This window comes from Ictalurus punctatus, chromosome 20 (assembly GCF_001660625.3).
Source record: "Ictalurus punctatus breed USDA103 chromosome 20, Coco_2.0, whole genome shotgun sequence".
NCBI lineage: Eukaryota > Metazoa > Chordata > Actinopteri > Siluriformes > Ictaluridae > Ictalurus > Ictalurus punctatus.
In genome coordinates this window covers 19,357,536-19,378,236 of record NC_030435.2, presented here as the reverse complement: position 1 = coordinate 19,378,236, position 20,701 = coordinate 19,357,536, and the positions used below count along the sequence as shown (strand labels likewise).

General features: G+C 37.5%; 3 protein-coding genes across 3 annotated transcripts; 2 read left to right on the top strand and 1 right to left on the bottom strand.

Annotated features, from left to right (window-relative positions):
* The first annotated feature begins 562 nt into the window (after window positions 1-562).
* Window positions 563-9,544, top strand: LOC108280326 (uncharacterized). The gene is made up of 7 exons (XM_017495193.3): window positions 563-708; window positions 2,558-2,655; window positions 3,110-3,138; window positions 4,566-4,629; window positions 5,650-5,784; window positions 6,053-6,156; window positions 7,054-9,544. The coding sequence occupies exons 2-7, from the start codon at window positions 2,559-2,561 to the stop codon at window positions 7,393-7,395; spliced, it is 771 nt and encodes a 256-aa protein (XP_017350682.1). The 5' UTR covers window positions 563-708; window position 2,558; the 3' UTR covers window positions 7,396-9,544.
* Window positions 9,545-10,692: 1,148 nt separating this feature from the next.
* sf3a2 (splicing factor 3a, subunit 2) lies at window positions 10,693-15,318 on the bottom strand. The gene is made up of 8 exons (XM_017496429.3): window positions 15,241-15,318; window positions 14,372-14,635; window positions 14,237-14,283; window positions 13,266-13,375; window positions 13,064-13,113; window positions 12,771-12,911; window positions 11,486-11,554; window positions 10,693-11,314 (listed from the first exon to the last, which is right to left on the bottom strand). The coding sequence occupies exons 2-8, from the start codon at window positions 14,567-14,569 to the stop codon at window positions 11,030-11,032; spliced, it is 900 nt and encodes a 299-aa protein (XP_017351918.2). The 5' UTR covers window positions 14,570-14,635; window positions 15,241-15,318; the 3' UTR covers window positions 10,693-11,029.
* A 1,247-nt stretch (window positions 15,319-16,565) lies between these two features.
* On the top strand, window positions 16,566-19,632 carry plekhj1 (pleckstrin homology domain containing, family J member 1). Its single transcript, NM_001200864.1, is given in 6 exon segments — window positions 16,566-17,014; window positions 17,154-17,221; window positions 17,330-17,396; window positions 18,544-18,634; window positions 18,733-18,796; window positions 19,275-19,632. Coding segments are annotated over 6 exon segments (462 nt in total). The 5' UTR covers window positions 16,566-16,920; the 3' UTR covers window positions 19,353-19,632.
* The last annotated feature ends 1,069 nt before the right edge of the window (window positions 19,633-20,701 follow it).

The window sequence follows — 20,701 nt, the reverse complement described above, 5'->3', positions numbered from 1 at the left end:
TGGAACAGTGGAAATAATGTCTTACTGATTATTATTTTATGTTGGAAATCAACTGAATATTCTGTGATCAGTTTTCTGAATTGATGGATAAAAAGGAGATTTTATATATGTGCAACTATTATCTGATTTTCTGCTGACTGAGAGCAGTTACAAATTTATTTATTTTTTTAAATAAAAATGTTAAGGTTTGAGGCATGTCTTGAGAGGTAATAAAATTATTTCCAATTTGAAACCTTGTGTTAAAGGTTAGAGGAAAGGAAATTGGTGTCTTGAAATGTTGAAATGATGTCACAAATTCAAGTCATTATATATAATGTTTATTTCATACAATCATTTTTTTCCCTTGAAAGGTGCCTGTGATTCTGGAATTGATTGTGAGTGTATGTGACTTTGTCAAACTAAAATCTGCACATGTAGCTTACGCAGGTTATTTCTATCTGTTTGGCATCATCGTTGGCTGTAGCTCATTCCTTCTGCCCTGGTTATTCTGGCATCAGGAAGCACTGTGGTACGCATTAACAGCCACCCTCTATAGCCTGACCCTCCTGGCTTTTGGCTTTTTCATCCGTCTGCACCTGTTCTTGGCTGTCAGACGTGTGAGCGAGTGTGTTTGAGTGTGTGGGTATGTGCATGTCCCTCAGAAGGACCATGACTCTAAAGCCTTTGGTGACCGTTCCTCCTTGCTGACTCCTCCTCATGTCTAGTCAGGTAAGTCTTATGTGCTTCTGGAAAGGGCAAAGGTTCCTCATAATCTGGGCCAGAACGAGATGTTCTTCTATCGCTGTGTGGGATTCTGAGTGTATAGAGACAATGGTCCTGTTTCAGGAACTACACCATTGTGTGGTTTGTTCATGTGTTGACCATAAAAACCTAGATATAAAACTATGAATCCAAAGTATGTGACAAAGTAATTTTTTTTTTTTTTAAATTGTGAAATGGTTTGTGATGAGTATTTGTAATATATAAAGGGGTGATCGGTATGACCTGATATTGTAATTACTGATACATTTTTATAACACTTTTCAGAGAGTATTGTGGTTGTCAGGACTTTTACAATAAGACCAACTCCATTGTAACTCAGAGAAAGAAGCTGATTGGATGTTAACATTTTCTGCTTTGTTCCTTTTTAAATAGTTGTTGTTGTTGTGTGTTCCAAGTTTAAGCTCATCCAAAAGAACTATCATAACATATTTGTTGTATTGTGAAAATATCTTGTAATACCGCGATATGATATTTTTGCCATATTACCCACTCTGTACACAGTCTTAGGTTTTTTGCTATTAATCTATGTAAACAGCAATGTGGAATATTTTGCTGGATTTGCTTAAGATGCTGCTCAAAATTTACCTGAAGTTTTTATATGATGTTTTAAACCAGTAACTTTTTATCTTCAAAATGATTGTATCTTTTTTACAAAACCATGAGAGATAGTGGTTTCTGCTAAGTGGTTTTCATCCCGTATACCAAAGTTGGGGTTTTGGTGATTAATGACAATTCAGCTTTCCATCTTGTAAATGATGCAAACCCCAATAATACTAATATTAATCAGCAGATGGTAAAACGGTGTGATTTTGAAGAGTAAATTTAGTTTGATCATAGTGTATGACAGAGTGATCATAATGTATGACCAGAATATGACATAAAGATGAAAAAATAGCACTGAGTATTGAACTCTTGAATTTAAACCTGACTTAAGGTTTTCATGGCTTAATTTCAAGCCAGATAAAAGTGGCCAGTTGCAAGACATCAAAGTTATGGATGTGTAACGTGATTAACCAGTCTTTCTTCAGCATTAAAACAGCATGACTCCAACAATACTAATGATACCTACTGCAATTCAAGTCAAGTGGGTTTTTATTGTCATTCCTTTATATATCTTATATACACTGGAACGAAATGTCATTTTTCCTCGACCATGGTGCAACACAGAACGGTAGGCAAAACTATACAGTGTAAAAATTCAGCAAAAATTCATTACGGTTGCCAGAGTCCCCCTAATAAGTATGTTTGGCATTCTGTGAAAACATACTGGATGTCACTGTGGCTGCATTGTGAAAAACCTTACTAGCTAACTGGGAATTACTCACACACTGAGTGTTAAGCTTTGATCAAGTTGAGGTTTTCTGCATGTATTTGCAAAACAAACACAAGCCTAATCGATCAGTTTGTAATCAGATACCAGCTGTCAAAGTGTCTGTGATGTAATAAAAAATTTTAAATGCTATAACTATACATGTAATAGAGAAACACATTTCACTTCAGCAAAACCTAAGTTTCATATAGTAGTCACACTTTCATCATATGAAGGGTTTTCCAAGGCCACCACACATACATATCAGTTATTTCTCTTTCTGGATTTGACTCAATTTGTTTAGCATCATATAGTCTTTGTACTTGACTTGGACCTTACCTGCTTTGTTTTGTGGGTGATTTGACGTCTGTCTAAACTTGTGCTCTTTAACAAAATTAACTATAAACATCTCTCTCTCTCTCTCTCTCTCTCTCTCTCTCTCTCTCTCTCTCTCTCTCTCTCTCTCTCTCAATTTATCAATCACAGAATGGACGAGAGCACATTTGAAACATTTGAGGAAGAGCTTGGGGCAACACAACAGGATGTTCCTCAACCGAAACATCCCAGACAATCTCATCGGCCTGGTACTCGTTTATCCCAAGCATCCGCTAGATCTTTTCTCTACAGACCACTACTAAAAACTTAGCACTGCATAGTAAATGTTAAATAGATCTTTAATACCTGAAGCAAACAGAAGCATTGTAACCTAGCCTTGAATTCCTGTCAAACCTTTAAGCAGGAAAGTGGACTTGTCCTGAGGAGTTAAAGGGAAACAATGCTGCTTGTCTTCTCACACTTTAAAGCAGCAGTGATATTTAAGGTCCTAAAACCACCTGTGTGTCTAATTATACACCACAGTGGCCATGACCAACACTGAACACATACTGAAGCATAGTCACAGAGCAATTGTAACAGGACACTGGCTAGCATGACAAACACTTTAAAGTTAGCCCACTTCCTTTTCTGCATCTTCTTTTCACTTCTTCATAGTATGACTTTTCCCAAATTATTAATTAATTCTGATCCCGTCTTTTTCAGAAATGCATCCACAAAGAAGGGTGAGAGAGGTGAGTGTGAGTGGGTGTCACTGTGAATGTTTGCATGCTAACAGAAAAGAGGTGAAATGAACAATGCTCTGGTCACTATCACAGAAAAAAAAGAAGAAATAAAGCTTTCCTTTTACCTAGGTGAATGTAACCAACAAATATATCACAAATATATTGCAGTAGTCCAGTTTTGAGATAACAAGAGCCTGGATTAGTAGCTGTGTGGCATGATCAGTGAGACAGGGGCTGATTTTTGATGTTATACAGAATGAATTTACAGGATTGTGCAGATGTTGAAATGTGGTCTATAAAGTTCAAGTGGTCATCGAACGTCACCCCAAGATTTCTGGCTGTCCTGGTAGCTTGATTGTGGCTGAGCCTAGCTGTACAGTGAGGTTGTGGTTGATTGAGGAACAGGCAGGGATGACAAGATGCTCCATTTTTGCCAAGATGAGCTTAAGGTGGCGTTCCTTCACACAGTCTGAGATGTCAGACAGGTAGACAGAGATACATGTTGAGATCAATGGATCTTCAGGCTGGAAAGACAAATGGAATGTCATCAGCATAGCAGTGATATGAGAAGCCTCATCACTTGCCCCAGAGATGTAGTATAAGGAGAAAAGAGCAGTAGACCCAGAACTGACCCCTGGGGAACCCCAGTTGTGAGTTGCTGAGATTCAACCAGCGCTCCCCTCCATGATACCTTGAAGGATCTGCCCGAGAGATAGGATTCCACCCAGCACAGAGCCGTTCCTAATGCCTAGACTAGCGAGAATTGACAGGAGGATCAGCTCTTTCAAGGGTTTTGGACAGGAAAGGGAGGATGGTGATAGGTCTGTTGTTGTCAACAGCAGCAGTTACAGTAAGTGTTTTTTTGGGGGGGTTTTAAGCAGTGGGGTAACCCGGCTCTGCTTAAATGAGTTAGGGAAGGTGCCATTGGACAGGGATGTGTTAAAAATGTGTGATTGCAGGTAGTAGTGTAGGAGAGATGGCCTATAAATACATGGCCTTTATTTTTTTTTAAACAAGCTAATATAATGATTTTAAAATATTTGTAAAATAATAGGAAGAATTTAGAATTTTGTTCGAATTTTGAACTCTGATTAAGCTAGACATTACAGTGTGATGTTTTGCTCATTTTATAGGTTGCAATGCGTAACGCAGTGTCCTAAACCAAATCAGCTGGTCTGTGTATGTTACAGAATGGATTTGGGGTTTCAATCTTTTCTTGGCTGATTGAGTTATTTGGTGTAATTTGATTTCTCTCTGAACTAGTCCTGACTGCTGAGACATGCCTGCCCCTACTCTGAATTCTAAGCTACATTCTACATGGACAGAAAAGCATCATGATAATGAAAGTTTAGTTTCCTACAGAAGCATTTTGAATGCAGTAGCAATAAAATCCACCAGTATTCTTTTGAATTCATGATCTTGTCTGCTCACAACAGGAACCTCTAATCATCCAGCAGATCCCAAAGTCTCTACCTCGTGAGTCTCCAGTCACAAGAGGCGGTAGGGCATTTAATTTATAAAGCTAATAATGCATGAAAACTAGAAGGGTTTTTTTTTAGCTACTTAGGATGATGCAATGGACATTTGCTAATACACTGATAACCAACTTTGTTCTTGGACATCTTTCTTTCTACAGAGCAGGGGTTGTCAAACTTTTTCAAACCAGGGGCACCTCAGTTTCACTACAGATTTATTTTAAGAATGTAATCCAACTATTCAAATAACATGTTGATTAATAAAATGTATAACATACTATTTTGGAGCCAGAATAGGTGCCTGGCTAGCTCAGCCAGTAGAGCAGAAGACTTTTAATCTCATGATGGTGGCTTTGAACCCCCTTCTGGGCACCAAATCAAGCCACTGGGATGACTGGCACTCTCAATGGCAGTCCCAAGCCCGGATAAAATTGGAGGGTTGCGTCAGGAAGGGCATCTGACATAAGATCTGTGCCAAATCAAAATATCTGGATCATAAAACCTGGATTTCCATAATGGAGACGGATGATCCGCTGTGGCAACCCCTAATGGGAGTAAATAAAAGAAGAAGAAGATTGGAACCAGAATAGCTTTTTATTCTTGACCTTTTCCACCAAAAGAACATATTACGTCCAAATTGGCATTTATGGTATGAGTTACTGAAGTTTGGATTAAACCCATTCAATTCAACCAATCTAACAGATTAATAACTATAAGAGCTCATTAATAAATATAACTCATTGTAACAACATTTTTATTTTATTTTTTTAAAGACACTGGCTATACTTCATGGACCTACTATGAGAATTCAGAGTTCTGCATAAAGTAGACTATACATGTATACATTTGTGTTTAGTTTTCATCCTGAATTCAGAATTTTCTAGATCCCTGATCCCCTTTAACAATTTTTCAGTCTTGTAATTTTTTGTCAAACTATTTATGTCTTCATTCTTTTAATTTTTTTGCCATCCCAGTAATACTATTACACATATACCAATAATCTCATTTTTTAATAACACGTCTCCTTTCCACCTCTTGTTCACAGTGTCATTGCGAAAGTCATTGTCTGCTCAGAACGTGGCCCAGATCGAGGCACCATGGGAGGGAGTGACGCTTAACCGCTGCCTTTTCATAGCCATCACTATTCTGGTCCTCTCCTCAGGGTGTCAAAGACTACACGGTGAGTGCAACGTGCTTACACTGTGCTTACAAATCCCTTTTACTTCTCATATTTGTTTTAGTTTTTGTTACATGGCACAGTTGTGTGTCTTTTGCTCAATGTTCTTGTCAGATTTGTTTCCACATTGACAATTAAAGACTTCATCCCAACATTGCTCTCAAAAACACATTTCCCCCAGTAGTAAACCACTGAACTGCTGGAAACTAATCTGTTATACATATATGTATGACATTTGACAATGGCAATGAGTGTTGTTCTTTTTTCTTAGAGTTTCTAAGAGGTCGCAAAGATGGGAGAGATCTAGAGCCCATAGGTCCTGTGCTTAACGTCAGGCACACTGCTTTGAGGAAATATCGCTTACCAGCACCTGAGGTACAATACTCTTCATACATTTGTCTATAGCCACACATGATGAAGTCAGTGTGACCTTCATTTGGTTTACAAAAAAGAAAACATGCGTCTAAAGCTTTCTTAAGGTTATCATGTTTCACAATCGCCTCTTTCATGTCACCTCCATTACAATAAATGTTTTAGAAGAGTTGCACTTGAGGGTTAAGTACCAGTCATTAAATCAGAACCTTAACCACTCAGCTACACTCTTAGAAAAAGGGTTCCTCATGGGTTCTTCATTTCCCAAAGTGGTTGTACTGGCATCAATAAATATACATCCTTTGCTTGTCAGTTTATAATATAATATATACAATGCTTATGTGAGCCGATTATGGCAGCAACACTTAAATAGACTTAAAAGTCCTGTAGGTGTTTCATCTATACAAATGGACACATTTATTTGACACATTAATTATATGAAATAAAATAAAACTCAGAGCTGAAAGGCTTTACAAATGAGTGTCAGGTTATATAATTGAAAAAAACAAAACAAAAAAAAAAACAAGCTGTGTGTGTGTATGTGTGTGTGTGTGTGTATGTATGTGTGTGTATATATATATATATATATATATATATATATATATATATATATATATATATATATATATATACACACACACACACACACACACACACAGATATGTGTGTGTGTGTGTATATATATATATATATATATATATATATATATATATATATATATGTATATGTATGTGTATATATATATATATATATATACATATATATATATACATATATATATATATATATATATATATATATATATATATATATATATATATATATATATATATATATATATATGTATATATATGTATATAGGTTTTATGTGGTGATCATCTTTTTGTTCTTAACCTTCAGCCGGAGACGTCTCTGTGGGACACATTTTTCTGGTGGGTGAGTGACGATGAAGATAATGACGATGAAGAAAGAAGCAGACGAGGCAAGTCAAGGAAGGTGACTCGAGAAAGAGCTACTAGAGGTCTCAGACACAAAGCCATACCAGACAGGAAACTTCTGAAGGGACGGGAGGGCAGATTTAAAGCACGGAGAGATAAAGCAAGACAGGACAAAAAGAAGAGTCGAGAGAACATGAAGGTACAAAGAGAGAAATTGAAGAGTCTCAGAGAGAAGAAGATGGAAGAAGAAGAGAGGGCGGAAAAGAAGATGATAATGAAGGAGAGCAAGAAGAAAGCTAATTAGAAATGGAATTAAAAGATAAAGCAAAGTGCTGCTATATAGAAGGCAGTGAAGATGGAAAGGTACAGTCATGTGAAAAATTAAGTACACCCCATGGAAATTTATGGCTTTTTTGACATATTTGGATAAGCAAACATATTAATAAAGTTGATATACTTGAACAAACCATAGCTTTTTCAATAGTTTATACAACAGATGTGATATTTTTCTGTGGAAAAAGTAAGTACACCCTTGGCCTCAGAAGCTACTGCCCCCTTTAGCAGAAATAACTTCTTGTGGACGTTTTGCATAATTGTCTACCAATCTCTGACATCAGTTTGCTGGAATTTTTGACCACTCTTCCATGCAATATTCTGTTATTTGCAAGATGTTTGAGGGTTTTCTTGCATGTACTGGCCATTTCAAATACTCCCACAACATTTCAATGGGATTCAAATCCGGGCTTTGACTAGGCCATTCCATAACCCTCCATTTCTTCTTTTTGAGCCATTCCTTGCTGGATTTGCTAGTGTGACTAGGATGATTACCCTGTTGAAAGGTCCACTTTCGGTTCAAATTCAACTTTTGGACAGATGGCTTCATGTTATCTTCAAGCACTCTTTGATATGACACAGGATTCCTAGTTGAATCAATGAATGCAAGCTGTTCAGTCCCTGAGGCAGAGAAGCAACCCCAAACCGTAACATTTCCACCACAGTGCTTCACAGTTGGTATGAGGTGCTTCTCCTGAAAAGCTGTCTTTAGTCTGCACCAAACATGTCTGCTGGTACTGTGAGCAAACAACTCTATCTTTGATTCATCTGTCCAGAGCACATATTCCAAAAGGCCTGGTCTTTGCCTATATCCTCATTGGCAAACTGTAGTTTTGTTTTAATGTTCTTTTTAGACTGCAAAGGTTCAGACAGCTTTTTCCTGGCACACCTCCCATGCAGGTCAAATTTGTGCAATCTCTTTCTGATTGTAGAAGCATGCACTTTTACACCAACAGTTGCAAGACTTACTAGCAGATCCTGTGATTAAATTTTGGTGTTCTTGGAGACTTCTTTTCGCATCAGATGGTCTGCTCTTGGGCTGAATTTACTGGGACGGCCAGTCCTGTACAAATTGGCAGTCATTTGAAACCTGCGCCATTTGTAGATTATTTTCCTTACAGTGGAATGATGTATTTCAAATAATTTGGAGATCTTTTTAAATCCCTTGCCAGACTCATAGACATCCACAACCTTTTTTTCTGAAATCCTTACAGAGCTCTTTAGATCTTGGCATGATGATGCCACACACCTCAATAACAAAGGGAACACCAGACACTAGATATGAGAGGGGTATAAATAAGACAGGTTCCACCTGCACTCCCTAAACAGGTTCTAATCACCAACACACAATCTTGAAAATCTTGATTCTAATTTTATGGATTTGAAGGTGTGATAAATGTAGGGTTGTACTTACTTTTTCCATGTGACGGATCTGTTGTTTTTTTGTTTTATTTTGTTTATTGGAAAAATTACTACAAAATTTTCCAAATTTTCCAAAATGCCATTTGATAGTGTATCAACTTTATTAATAGGCACCGTTTCAAAGAGGATCAAATGTTTGCTCTCCAAATTTTTTTCCCTTAAATGGGGTGTACTTAATTTTTCACTGACTGTAGATTACTGGTAAAACTAGATGAATTAGGAGAAGGAACTTTCTTTTCATTTAAGGTGATGTCTAAGGGGTGAAATGAAAGGTTCCTCAGGTAGGCATGAGCTCTTAATTTGAGTTGGTCTGATTGTTTTTTTTTTTTTATGATGTAGCTCTATAGTGATTGTATGGTAGAGTTCTTTACTTCGCTGATGTTCAGATGATCAAGAAGTTGAAAAGCTTTTGGTCTTTTAATAATGAGCAGATATGCGGATCTTTAAAAAAAATTCAATAAAAAATGAATAGAAAAATCCATGTTTCCAATAATACATCAATTTGCAATGCAATAAAATTTTCACTAGGTTGCATATAAAAAAACATTAGCTATTTAGTTATTTTTTGTTAAATTGGGAACATTGTTTAAATAAACTTTATGGAAAATCAACACAGTTAATCTTAGAACAAGCTTTGTTTTTAGGACATGATCGTTTTCCATTCATTTATCTTCAGTAACTGCATTATCGTGGTCAGGGTCACAGTGGATCCAAAGCAACCTCAGGAACACTAGATGCAAGGCAAGAATACATTCCATCACAGGACTCCTTTTTCTCTCTCTCTCTCTCTCACACACACCTAGAAGCAACATAACAGACAATTCAGCTACCATCATGTTTTTTGGGAGGTAGAAGAAAACTAGAGAACCCAGAGGAAATCCACATGGACAGATGGAGAAACTCAGGATCAAACCAGAAACTGTAGAGCTCTCATCTTTTCCTTTAGCTGGAATTAACATCACTTTGTGAAACGATATTAGATCTATACTGAATATAGCACTACTGGCTCACCTATTATTAGTTTTAGGCAGTATTTATTGATCACATACCTGCATTAAGATTTGTTTGTTGTATAATAATGCATTAGCTATTCCATGTTATACAAAACACATTATTTTGTGTACTAAATAAATGTACAAAATAACAGTTCTAAAGCAGTGCATCAATTATAACTCATATTTAATCTTTTCATAAACGTATAAATACTGCTAGCCAATATCTATATTGATTGCTCACATTATTGACTTTTCACGCAACTACATCCCAAGTGTCAAAAACTAACTTTGTATCAGATTCTGAGTGCATTTTAAATAGGGTATTTATAATCCTATTGGATTTTGTCAGAACCTAATTTCTTTCTAATTTCTTTACAGCTACTGTACATCTTATTGAAACCAGCCTTCAAGATATTACAATCAAATTATTTTAAATCAAAATCTATTTCAATGGCACATATATAATTTATGTACTGCTGCCTGGTAAAGCGTGGTAGAGCGGGGTGTCGGTTCGATTCCCGGCCCACAGGACTCCACTTGCCTAAGTGCTCTTGGGCAAGACACTGAACCCCAAGTTGCTCTCGATGGCAAGCTAGAGCCTTGCATGGCAGCTCTGCTACCATTGGTGTGTGTGTGCTTTGGAACTGCTTAGGTTAAAAAAAAAAAAAAAAAAAAAAAAAAAAAAACGCTATATAAGTTCAGACCATTTACCATAACTTTATACCCAATGCAGGACTGTAAGCACATTTATGACTTTTTGAACATTATCCTCGGGTGTGTTAGATACAGAGCAACAAGAGTGCAACCCAGAACAGTCAGACCAAACAAAAACAGCAGCACTTGAGAAAACATGAACCACTATAAAATTTTAATAATCGTGTATAAAGCTAAAAACAATTTGTTGATGTTAGGGTGAGGTGGCTGAGATGCTTTCACATCAGAACTATCAATAAACAAAGAAAATACTTTAAACTGTAGAGTAGAGCTTGAAGATCAAGCCATCCAACAGGAGGCTGCTCTAATCTGAGCAGGAATGCAGTTATACAAATACCAACAATGACCCACACACCTGATGTATGCACACCCACTGTTCTTATATACAAAAATCAGACCGATTCAGGAAGTTCACAGAAACCTGCAAAAAAAAAAAATCCTCTCAAATCCAATAAAAACTCCTAAGCATCACACTCAGTTGCTTGGTGGTCCATCAGCAGGTAATGGTGGACGCAGGTGGGGTGGCAGAGCACCAGGAGGAGGCATGCCAGAGGCATGGGACATCTGTGGAGGGGCGTGGGGTGGAGGAGGGGGCATCCCTGGAATTCCTCCGGGTGGTGGTGGGGGCATGGCGTCAGTGGGCGGTCGAGCACCAAGGCCGGTCATCAGAGGAGGCGGGCGCTTGATGGTGGCAGGAGCTGCCTGTCCGCCAGGCTGAGGCAGAAGTTTCTCCATTTTAAAATGGAACTGAAGGAAAAACTAGAGGGGAAAAAATGGGAAAAGCAGGTCATATTTGTGAAACACTAAGCTGGACTAAAACATTACACTTTGAATTTGATCAACTTTATTTATACACAAAGAGGAACCAAAGGGAACTGAAAGAGAATCAGTCTCAGCTCCGGTAGAGAACAAACACTTCCCAACTCTTACTTGTTTCGTTTCTCTGTTCCAGTGAGTCCAGAAGCGACTTTCTGATTTGTCTATCTCTCTGCTCGGGACCTGAAGCATACAGAGAAAGAAAGCATTATTATTATTATAATTCCCCAATGTATAAGAAAGCAACTGCACAGATATGATCAAGATGTAGGATTCATATCTAAAATAATAACTATATTCTTTTGTTAAAAAATCAATTGTGGTAACATCTAATTCAATTTCAATTGTGGTAACATCTAAGTTCAATTTAAGAAAAATTTTCATCTATAGATACATACCTCATGAATAAGTTCATTATATAGCCTATCCCCCCCACTCTCATGTGATGATTTTAAGGAATTTATTTAAGTCGCCTGTTCACCCTTTGCTAAATAATTTGTACGTATAATTTATATTTAAAATGCATTTCTGTTACACAGATGTCATTTTTCTTATTTGTAGAGCAAGCAAATATAAACAAACTGTAAACATTATTTTGGGTAATATTAGCTTCATATACAAGATTAAGATAAGAGAATCATGCCTGTCTAGAATTTTCTTTCTTTTTTTCCTTCCACAAATGAGTGGTCACTGTGTGTCAGGGAGTAGCGCCGATTACATGCTGAACAGCACTGATAGCTTAGTGCATCACCCTATCATCCAACCTTAACCAATACATCAAGATAGCAACCAAAAGATAAAAACATATACTGTACAGCCAGAAGTTTGTGGACACCTGACCATCACACCCATGTGTGCTTTATTAACATCTCATTCCAGATTTATTCCTGCACTGCTGTAATAATAACAACCTCCACTCATCTAGGAAGGCTTTCCAATCGATTTTGGAGTGTAGCTGTGTAGCAATTTGTGATCATTCATTCACAAGAGGATTGGTGAGGTGCTTCAGTTCATCCCAAAGGTGTCCAGTGAGGTTGAGGTCAGGCTCTGTGCAGGACACTCAAATTCTTCCACACCAACCTTGACAAACCATGTCTTCTGGGAGCTCACTTTGTGCACAGGGGAACAGGTTTGGGCCTCCTAGTTCCAGCGAAGGGAAACTATAAAGCTACAGCATACAAAGACATTCTATACAATTGTGTGTTTCAGACTTTGTAGCAACAATTTGGGGAAGAACCACATATGGGTGTGATGGGTGTGTCCACAAATGTAGTTATTTTTGGTACATTTGGCCATGTACTGTATTACGCCAGGCCATGTTCTGACATCACTCATACATTATGAAAATCATTTAATAATGATTATTGACTAAAGGGAATATTAATGACTGAAAATAGACCTTAAATGCAATAGTTTCGTAGGGCTCGGCTGCCAGAAGCAGATACTGCCAGCGACGGTCTGGAGGCTCAATACGTTGCTCATACGCGGACATGAAGCGGTGTCTGGGTCCAATTCCCTCTGCAATCTCAGGATAGTCAATCTAGAGAGAGAGAGAGAGAGAGAGAGAGAGAGAGAGAGAGAGAGAGAGAGAGAGAGAGAGAAGGAAAAAAACCACAATGTGCATCAGTGTCAGAACTAACACTTTGTACCAGGTTTGTTTTTCCAAGTAGACTGAAGTACCAATTATAGTACCTGAAAGAGCAGACTCTGCTGACCAATCTCTGGATCCCTTTGTTTCGTTACTGTTAATGACGGAAGAAAACAACAGAATGAACAAAATGTTTTTGTCTAGGGACAGCAAACTCATTTTATACTGCATCAATTACAATCTGGAGAAGAAAATAAAAAAATAAAAAATAAAAAATTTTAAAAAAAAAGCGTTCTGGGCTTGTACCTTTGTAACCTGGTCGCCCGATCTTTACAAACTTCTTCACTTCCACCTTTACTTTCTCAGGCGCTGGTTGGGCAGGAGCCTCTTTGGCCTCTTTAGCTGCTCTTCGTGCTCTAGGAGAGGAAAAATAAACAGGGTTAAGGGTAGAAAATAAATAAACAAACAAATAAATAAATAAATAAGAGGTGGAGTGCAAGACAAATGTATGCAACAACTAATGAGTGAAAGTGTGTGTAGATTTTAATATGCATAAATTGTAAGAAGCTGAATTGTTCTGAGTTTGAAAAATACAGGCGATGCATACAATATATAAGAAAAGTGTACTGTGATGTAATTCATGATATAATATGTATCCATATTTTATCTTGTACCACAGCACTGATGAATTCCCAAATCTGATCATTCAGATGGTGCTGATTAATTTTCTATAACAGCAGCTCTGCCAGTTTCATGCACTCAAGTTTTCATTTTTACAGTAGCAACTCCTTAAGAGGGGCTTATATGGCAGACAAGCCACAATAATTTAAGGCTATTAAAAGTGCTATTATTTAACTAAGGAAAACAATTGTTAATATGGAGAAGTTTTCAGTGAGGATTAACATTTATGGAAGGAGTCTCCAGTGTCAGCGGTATCTAACAGAATTTTTTCCACCACAGGAAAGTCTTCAGGACGGAGGAGCTTTGAGCTTTTTTGAGCTTTCCGGTCTCTCGGTAACATGAGAAACTGCTTTTTTTTTGTGCCTTATTAATTTGAGAGAAAAAAGAGCGAGTGTAGAGGAATGACTGTTTATAGTTGTTATAAGACCTACGATAACAGAAAATAACGTCTTTTTTTATTAACAACCGTTAATGTAACTAGAAAAGTATATATAAAAAAGGCAAATTGCTATGGTATATGAGGAATAAAACACAATGTGCTCTTATTGGAAAATAAGTTTCATAGGTAAACACTGAGATGCTATTTGTACACTTACAAATTAGTCTGGTGCTTCTTTCCCTGTGTATGAGCCAGATAACTCCCCTAAAGAAACAGTTCAGAATCAAGTAAATATGGATAAGACAACATGGGTAATAAAGCAGATTAATAAATGTAGTTTTTCTAATCGTACCTCGTTATTATGAAGTGTGAGACACAGCTTGCACTCGTAAGAGCCCAAATGGTTCTTCATAAAGTAAGGGTCCTTGTTGATGTCTATGGTTTCTAAAGCGAGTTGGCGCAGGCGTTCTCGCCGGTCCCGGTTGCTCTCGGAGGCCGAAGCCACCCCGCCACTGCCGGTCTTTCCACCGGCTCTGTGCTGGAAGTCCATCTTTACAGAGCAGTGGAATCACCAAAGAAGACTGGAGCCTTTCTCTCTGTCAGAACTCACTCAGTGCTGCACTCACCACAAGAGAGACAAATTAATCACAAACACATAATAAACCATGTATACACACAAGGTCGTACTATTGTATACAAAGGAAAAACAAAGCAACTAGACATTTTGGTTTCAACTGAAGTGTTTGAATCAAAGTTTCTCCGTTTTTATATCAAACATGATACAATGGGAGGAATCAACAATTCTAGTATTTGTGTGGTACTATTTGTAGCATAGTTAAAGTAGTTTGCATAAAATAATATAACTAAGATGACAACCCGGTAAGCATACAGAACTTGAAAGGACTCAACCCCATCCCACAAAAACTCCTACACTCTAGCTGCTCTACAAGGCGAAAATAATCATCTTCCCTGCGCCCTATTTAGTGCACTACATGCTCAATTAGGAGGCGTTTGGATTCACGCGCTGTGTTTGCGGGTAATCGGCTATCGCAGCAAGCTAACCTCTATTCATCCAGAGCCGCCAGTTAACGTTACATATTTCCGTGAATTATATCCAAACATGAACTTTAATCGCCTATTTTAAATAAAATAAAAACATTAATATAGGTACATTATAACAAATGTACATAAGTTTTTGTTAATATTTATTTTTTTAGGTACCTCAACGTCCACCTCGCGCCTTGCCGCCGTAACCTACACAATGCGCATGCGCTACACGATGCGTTTCCTGTTCCTGTTATTTTGACATATAAAACTTTATTGAACAACCGGAACATGAAATTATATCACTCAAAGTAAGATCAGATATTTGATATTTGATATTTGTTGCCTTTTACGTTGTGGTATTTACCTCATTTTTAAGTGTTATTTGATTATTACTTTGTAATCGTTCAAAGGACATAGAAACATCTGGATACACTTGATTAACACATTTAAACAAAAATAAAATTTGAAACAACTCGTAGAAATGATGTTGTGTGTGGTATGTGAATGCAAAACAAAAAGTGGAATATCTGTTCAATATATGCTTCTTATACACAAATCGAATAAATGAGAATTCAATCCAAGTTTATATAACCATGTTAAAGGCTCATGTAGTGTTTTATTCCTGTTTTTATTAAGAAAATATCCGATTAAAATGTTTTCTTTTTTCCCTATTTTTTATTTTGTTCTATTTTTGTACTACTGCAGTTTGTCGTTGTTTTAGGCACCCTTGTAACGGCCTTGTAAACTTTTCTGAACAAATGCTTACTATATTTAAATTAATGTATATGATATTTAGCGAAAATTACAATTAAATTAAATAATATAATATTCTTTATTCTTATGTTTTGTTAGAGGGGAAATTAGTAAGACCAAATAAAACATTATCAATTATAAATCTAGCAAAAATCCTTCCAACTTTTCCATACATGAGTGCAATGACAAAATAAATAAACCCCAGAGTATTTTATTCCTCTTATACTACATCAGTGTGGTTTGCCAACGATTGCTATTATTTATTAATAAAAGAACAACACATCATACTTTTTAATCTGTTTATCGATGAGTTTAATGTTCTGGAATGTCTGTGAAACAAGTTAGCTCCTGTTATCACTTGCATAACCCGTGGTTTCCTTCAGCAGCATCTCTTTTTCCCTCCTCTCTAATTTATGTCAGAAAAAAATACCGTTACAGTCTTTGACAAGTTTTGATACTGAAGTCTCCTTCCATACATTCCATAAACAAAATTTCCTAAGCACAAAGAAAAAGTGGGGACAATATTATCAATTATAAATCTAGCAAAAAAAAAATCCAAAGTTTCCTTACACGAGTGCAGTGACAAAAAAAAACATTTTGATTGCAATTACCGTAAACTGTTTAGAATCATTACAATCAAAATGGTTTCGTTTGGGAAAATTGTGCGCATGCGCAGTGCAGACGAGGTCGCGGCCGCAGATACTCGTGCGTGATCATTCTGCGCATGCGTGGTCTGAGTCAGGCATGGATTCAGGAGACTCGGGTTGGCTCGTGTGCTCTCAGGGTGGAAGTTTTCCCAGGCGCCGGTTTTAGATTCTGTCAGCGAGCAAGGGTGGGAGAAAATAAAACAGTAGAGTTTTATGAGCAGAATGGATGATCCGTGCTTATAGAGAAATATGTTCGATGGTTAAATCAGTGGAATAGCGAGCAAAATGGATGAACTGGAATAATCCAGCTGAGAAGGATCATCTCTGGAGATCGCCGTGTACACTGAGTGGGTTAAGTTAAATCAAATCATCCTAACATTAACATTAGCAGGATGGTCGTGTTAATCATCTAGCTAGCGAGCTGTTAGGACGTTAGAAGTAGACACAGCTTATAATGCGGTTTAATGAGAAAGAGCTGGTGTTCCTGAGCCGCCAGCCGTCAGAGAGAGCGGCCGAGCTGAGCATGAAGGGACCGAAGAAAGGAGACGGTGAGATGTGAGCTCACACAAGCCTGTTTTATATGATCTATCTCTCTATCTACATCCTCCTGCACTGTACATCTTGTTTGTTTGTTTGTTTGTTTGTTTGTTTGTTTTATAACAACGACTCTTTCTTTCTTCCTCATAGTTATGAAGAAGAGACTCGTCAAGCTTATCGTCAATTTCCTGTTTTACTTTCGCACCTATGAGGAGGAGGTGACAATTTGAGCTTCCTGTGTTATTTTAGTAGGATTACTTTTATTTCCTAAACCTCTGACTTGCTTCAAATATGTATATAATACTGGGAATTATATATATTTGCAGCCAATTGGGGCTTTGCTTCTGGAGCAGTGTAGAGTCGAAAGAGAAAATGATCTCGCCTTCTCCATCAGTGAGTAAAATATTCTGCATCGTTATTATTATTATTATTATTATTATTATTATTATTATTATTACTATTATTATTATTGTCATTATCTTTAACAATACCTTGAAAAGCTTTTGGTAATAAAACACAGCGATGGGCTGGTGTGACTGCGCTGAAGCCGAACATTTTCACAACAGCACCGGCCCGTCCCAAAATGTTTTATTCCTCTTATACTACAGCCGTTTGCTACGGATTGCTACTATTTTATTAATAAAAGAACAACACATCAAATTTTTTAATCGGTTTATCAATGACTTTAATGTTCTGGAATGTCTGTGAAACAAGTTAGCTCCTGTTATCGCTTGCATAAACCATGGCTTCCTTCAGCAGCATCTCTTTTTTTTCCCTCTCAGAAAAAATAATGTTACAGTCTTTGACAAGTTTTGACACTGAAGTCTCCTTCCATAAATTCCGTAAACAAACATCTCCTTACGGAAAACTTCACTGTGTCGACAGTTGCATACTTTTAAAAAATCCGTTTATGCCATATGAGTGCCTGTGTAAGTTGTAACAATAGAAATTATAAAGCGCGACTGTCAGAGCTGCTGTTGTAGACAATTCATCAACTCCGTCTGACCATTATTCATATTCATGTATTTAACAGCGCTGTGGCTTAGTGGTTAGCATGTTTGCTTCACACTTCCGGAATTGGGGGTCCGAATCCTGCCTCCTCACTGAGTGCACGGAGATTGCAAGGTCTCTCCGTTCTTTAGGGGTTTCCTAGGTGTACTCCAGTTTCCTTCCTCAGTCCAAAGATATGTGCTGTAGGCTGATTGGCATTTCCAAATTGTCCATATTGTGTGAACGTGTGTGCAATTGTGTCCTGCGATAGGTTGGCACAACGTCCAGGGGACCCCCCACCTTGTGCCCCATTTTCTCTGGGATAGGTTCCAGGTGACCCTGTGTAGGATAAATGGTGTAGAAAATGGATGGATGGATGAAAGATAAATAATCATGTATGCCACATACTCTGGTGCATGTGCAGATGGGTGTATTTGATTTGGCTTGTACCTTTTCTATGTAAACGGACCTTTGTTCCCAGTTTTTCTTTTATTCCACACACACACACACACACACACACTTCCATGCATTTTCTTTTTTCTGTCATCAGCTTTCCTAGATGAGGCTGAGAGAAAGTACCTGTTTGAATGTAATTCTCGGGAGCAATGCGTGGAATGGATGGATGCTATTGTAAAAGCCAGGTTTGCAAAAAAAATTTTGTTTGTTTGTTTTACCTTTTGCCCACACTTCGTGCCGGTCACATAATGTTTCCAATTTGCCACATCTGTTTCTCCCGCAGCTATGAGTTTATGCGCAAGAACCTCATCTTCTATCGATCTGAGATCCATCGAATGACTGGCAAGGTAAAGGACGAGTCCCTAACACTCAGTGATTCAACTGATTCCCCAAATACAGTTATATCCATGTCCAATTTTTAGTTTTCCAAATCAGTGATTATTAACATATGATATAATAATAATAATAATAATAATAATAATAATAATAATTTATATTGTGCCTTTCATAAAGGTGGCTTTACTGAGTCCAGTTTGGTTTTGTTCTTGATCATGGTTTATATTATTACTATTATGTGGTGGCTTGACAGTTAAGGCTCTGGGTTACTGATCGGAAGGTCGGAGGTTCAAGCCCCAGCACTGCCAAGCTGCCACTGTTGGGCCCCTTGAGCAAGGCCCTTAACCCTCTCTGCTCCAGGGGCGCCCTATCATGACTGACCCTGCGCCCTGACCCCAACTTCCTGCCATGCTGGGTTATGCAAAGAAAAGAATTTCACTGTGCTATAATGTATATTTGACCAATAAAGACTCCTTATCCTTATGATAGGACCCGTTGGAGCAGTATGGGATTTCAGATGAGACACGCTTCCAGGTGAGCAATGCGCTCCCTCCTCCACCTCCTTAACGACGCTCATCAAGTCTGCGCGTCAATCTGCTTTGTACAGAATGTTTTCATTTCAAACGAATCGATACACTGCTGATATTTTTCTCTTCATGTGGTATCATGGGGCCACAACACTTTTCATTTAATTGTTATGTGAGAAGGCAACTATCGCTGTGTATCTTTTAATTATCGTACTGTTAAGAATGTGAGCTGAGAATGAGCCAGTAGCAATGTGTTTTGACAAGGTCATTCTTTTTATTCATTTTCAGAGGTAGTTCTCTGTTAGTTTCACACGTATCAGTAAAAAAAAAAAAAAAAAAAAAAAACGCACACACACAGGTTCATTTGGTCACTGCTGTATACAGAAGCAGTTTGATCTTTTATTGTATGTGTGGGAGTCTGGTAGGTTTCACTTCATGAAACTGTGTGCCCTTCAGCCCTGTTTTGCATGATGTGCCACACAGTGAATTACACTGAACCACTTCCTGTTATTAATATGTGACTCTCTTTTGTGGTTTGTTTGTTGGAGGCAGCAGTAAATTATTTGATCAGTCCTAATATTCAGTGATTTAGGTACGGCAGAACGTTAGCTTAGACCAGTCTTAATTTTGACCTAATGTTGCCTTTCCTTATTTTAATTAGTAAATTCATACCTGCACAGTGCAAAGCTACTAAGCTATTAATCTGTAACACCAGACATTTGGTCAGTCTATTAATTAACATAACAAGTATTTGCATATCATGGGCATTAAATGTAAAACTAAGCAACTGTACTGTCTTAGGGAAAGAATTCACCAAAATTCAGACTTACAGATATTTGATGTTGGACGTTTACTCCTTTTGTTTAGACAAATTTATTTTTTCCCTGTGTAGAATTATAGTAAGGTGTCAAAATGGTTGTTTTGTTGTTTTTTTTGTACTGACAGAAAATAGTGTGTTATGCTCACAATGTCCAACCCAGTGAGAAAGTTTTATTGAGTGGAGGCCTTTTTGTGTCTTAGATGCTGACAAAATTCTAAGTCCAACACAGTGGAGGCTTGTGCAAGATAATGATTTAATGATTTACTCGATAATACACTGATGATATTCAATGACGTTTGTTCCAGCTATATGTATGTATTTTGTATAGGAGCTCAGCAAATTTAACATCAGACTATGGTGTAGTACAATTAATTAACCGAACTTGCCTCATATTAAACAATTACATATGTAAGATCAGTTAACTATATTTATTACGGACACCACTGAAATGTTTCAGCCAAAAATGGTCAAAAACGCCACTTTCAGGTTTCAGCCATTGAGTATTGATTGTCCTTCCACCAAGCAGTTCCCGACTTTACGGCTAATGTCACATCGTCCCCTACTCTCGT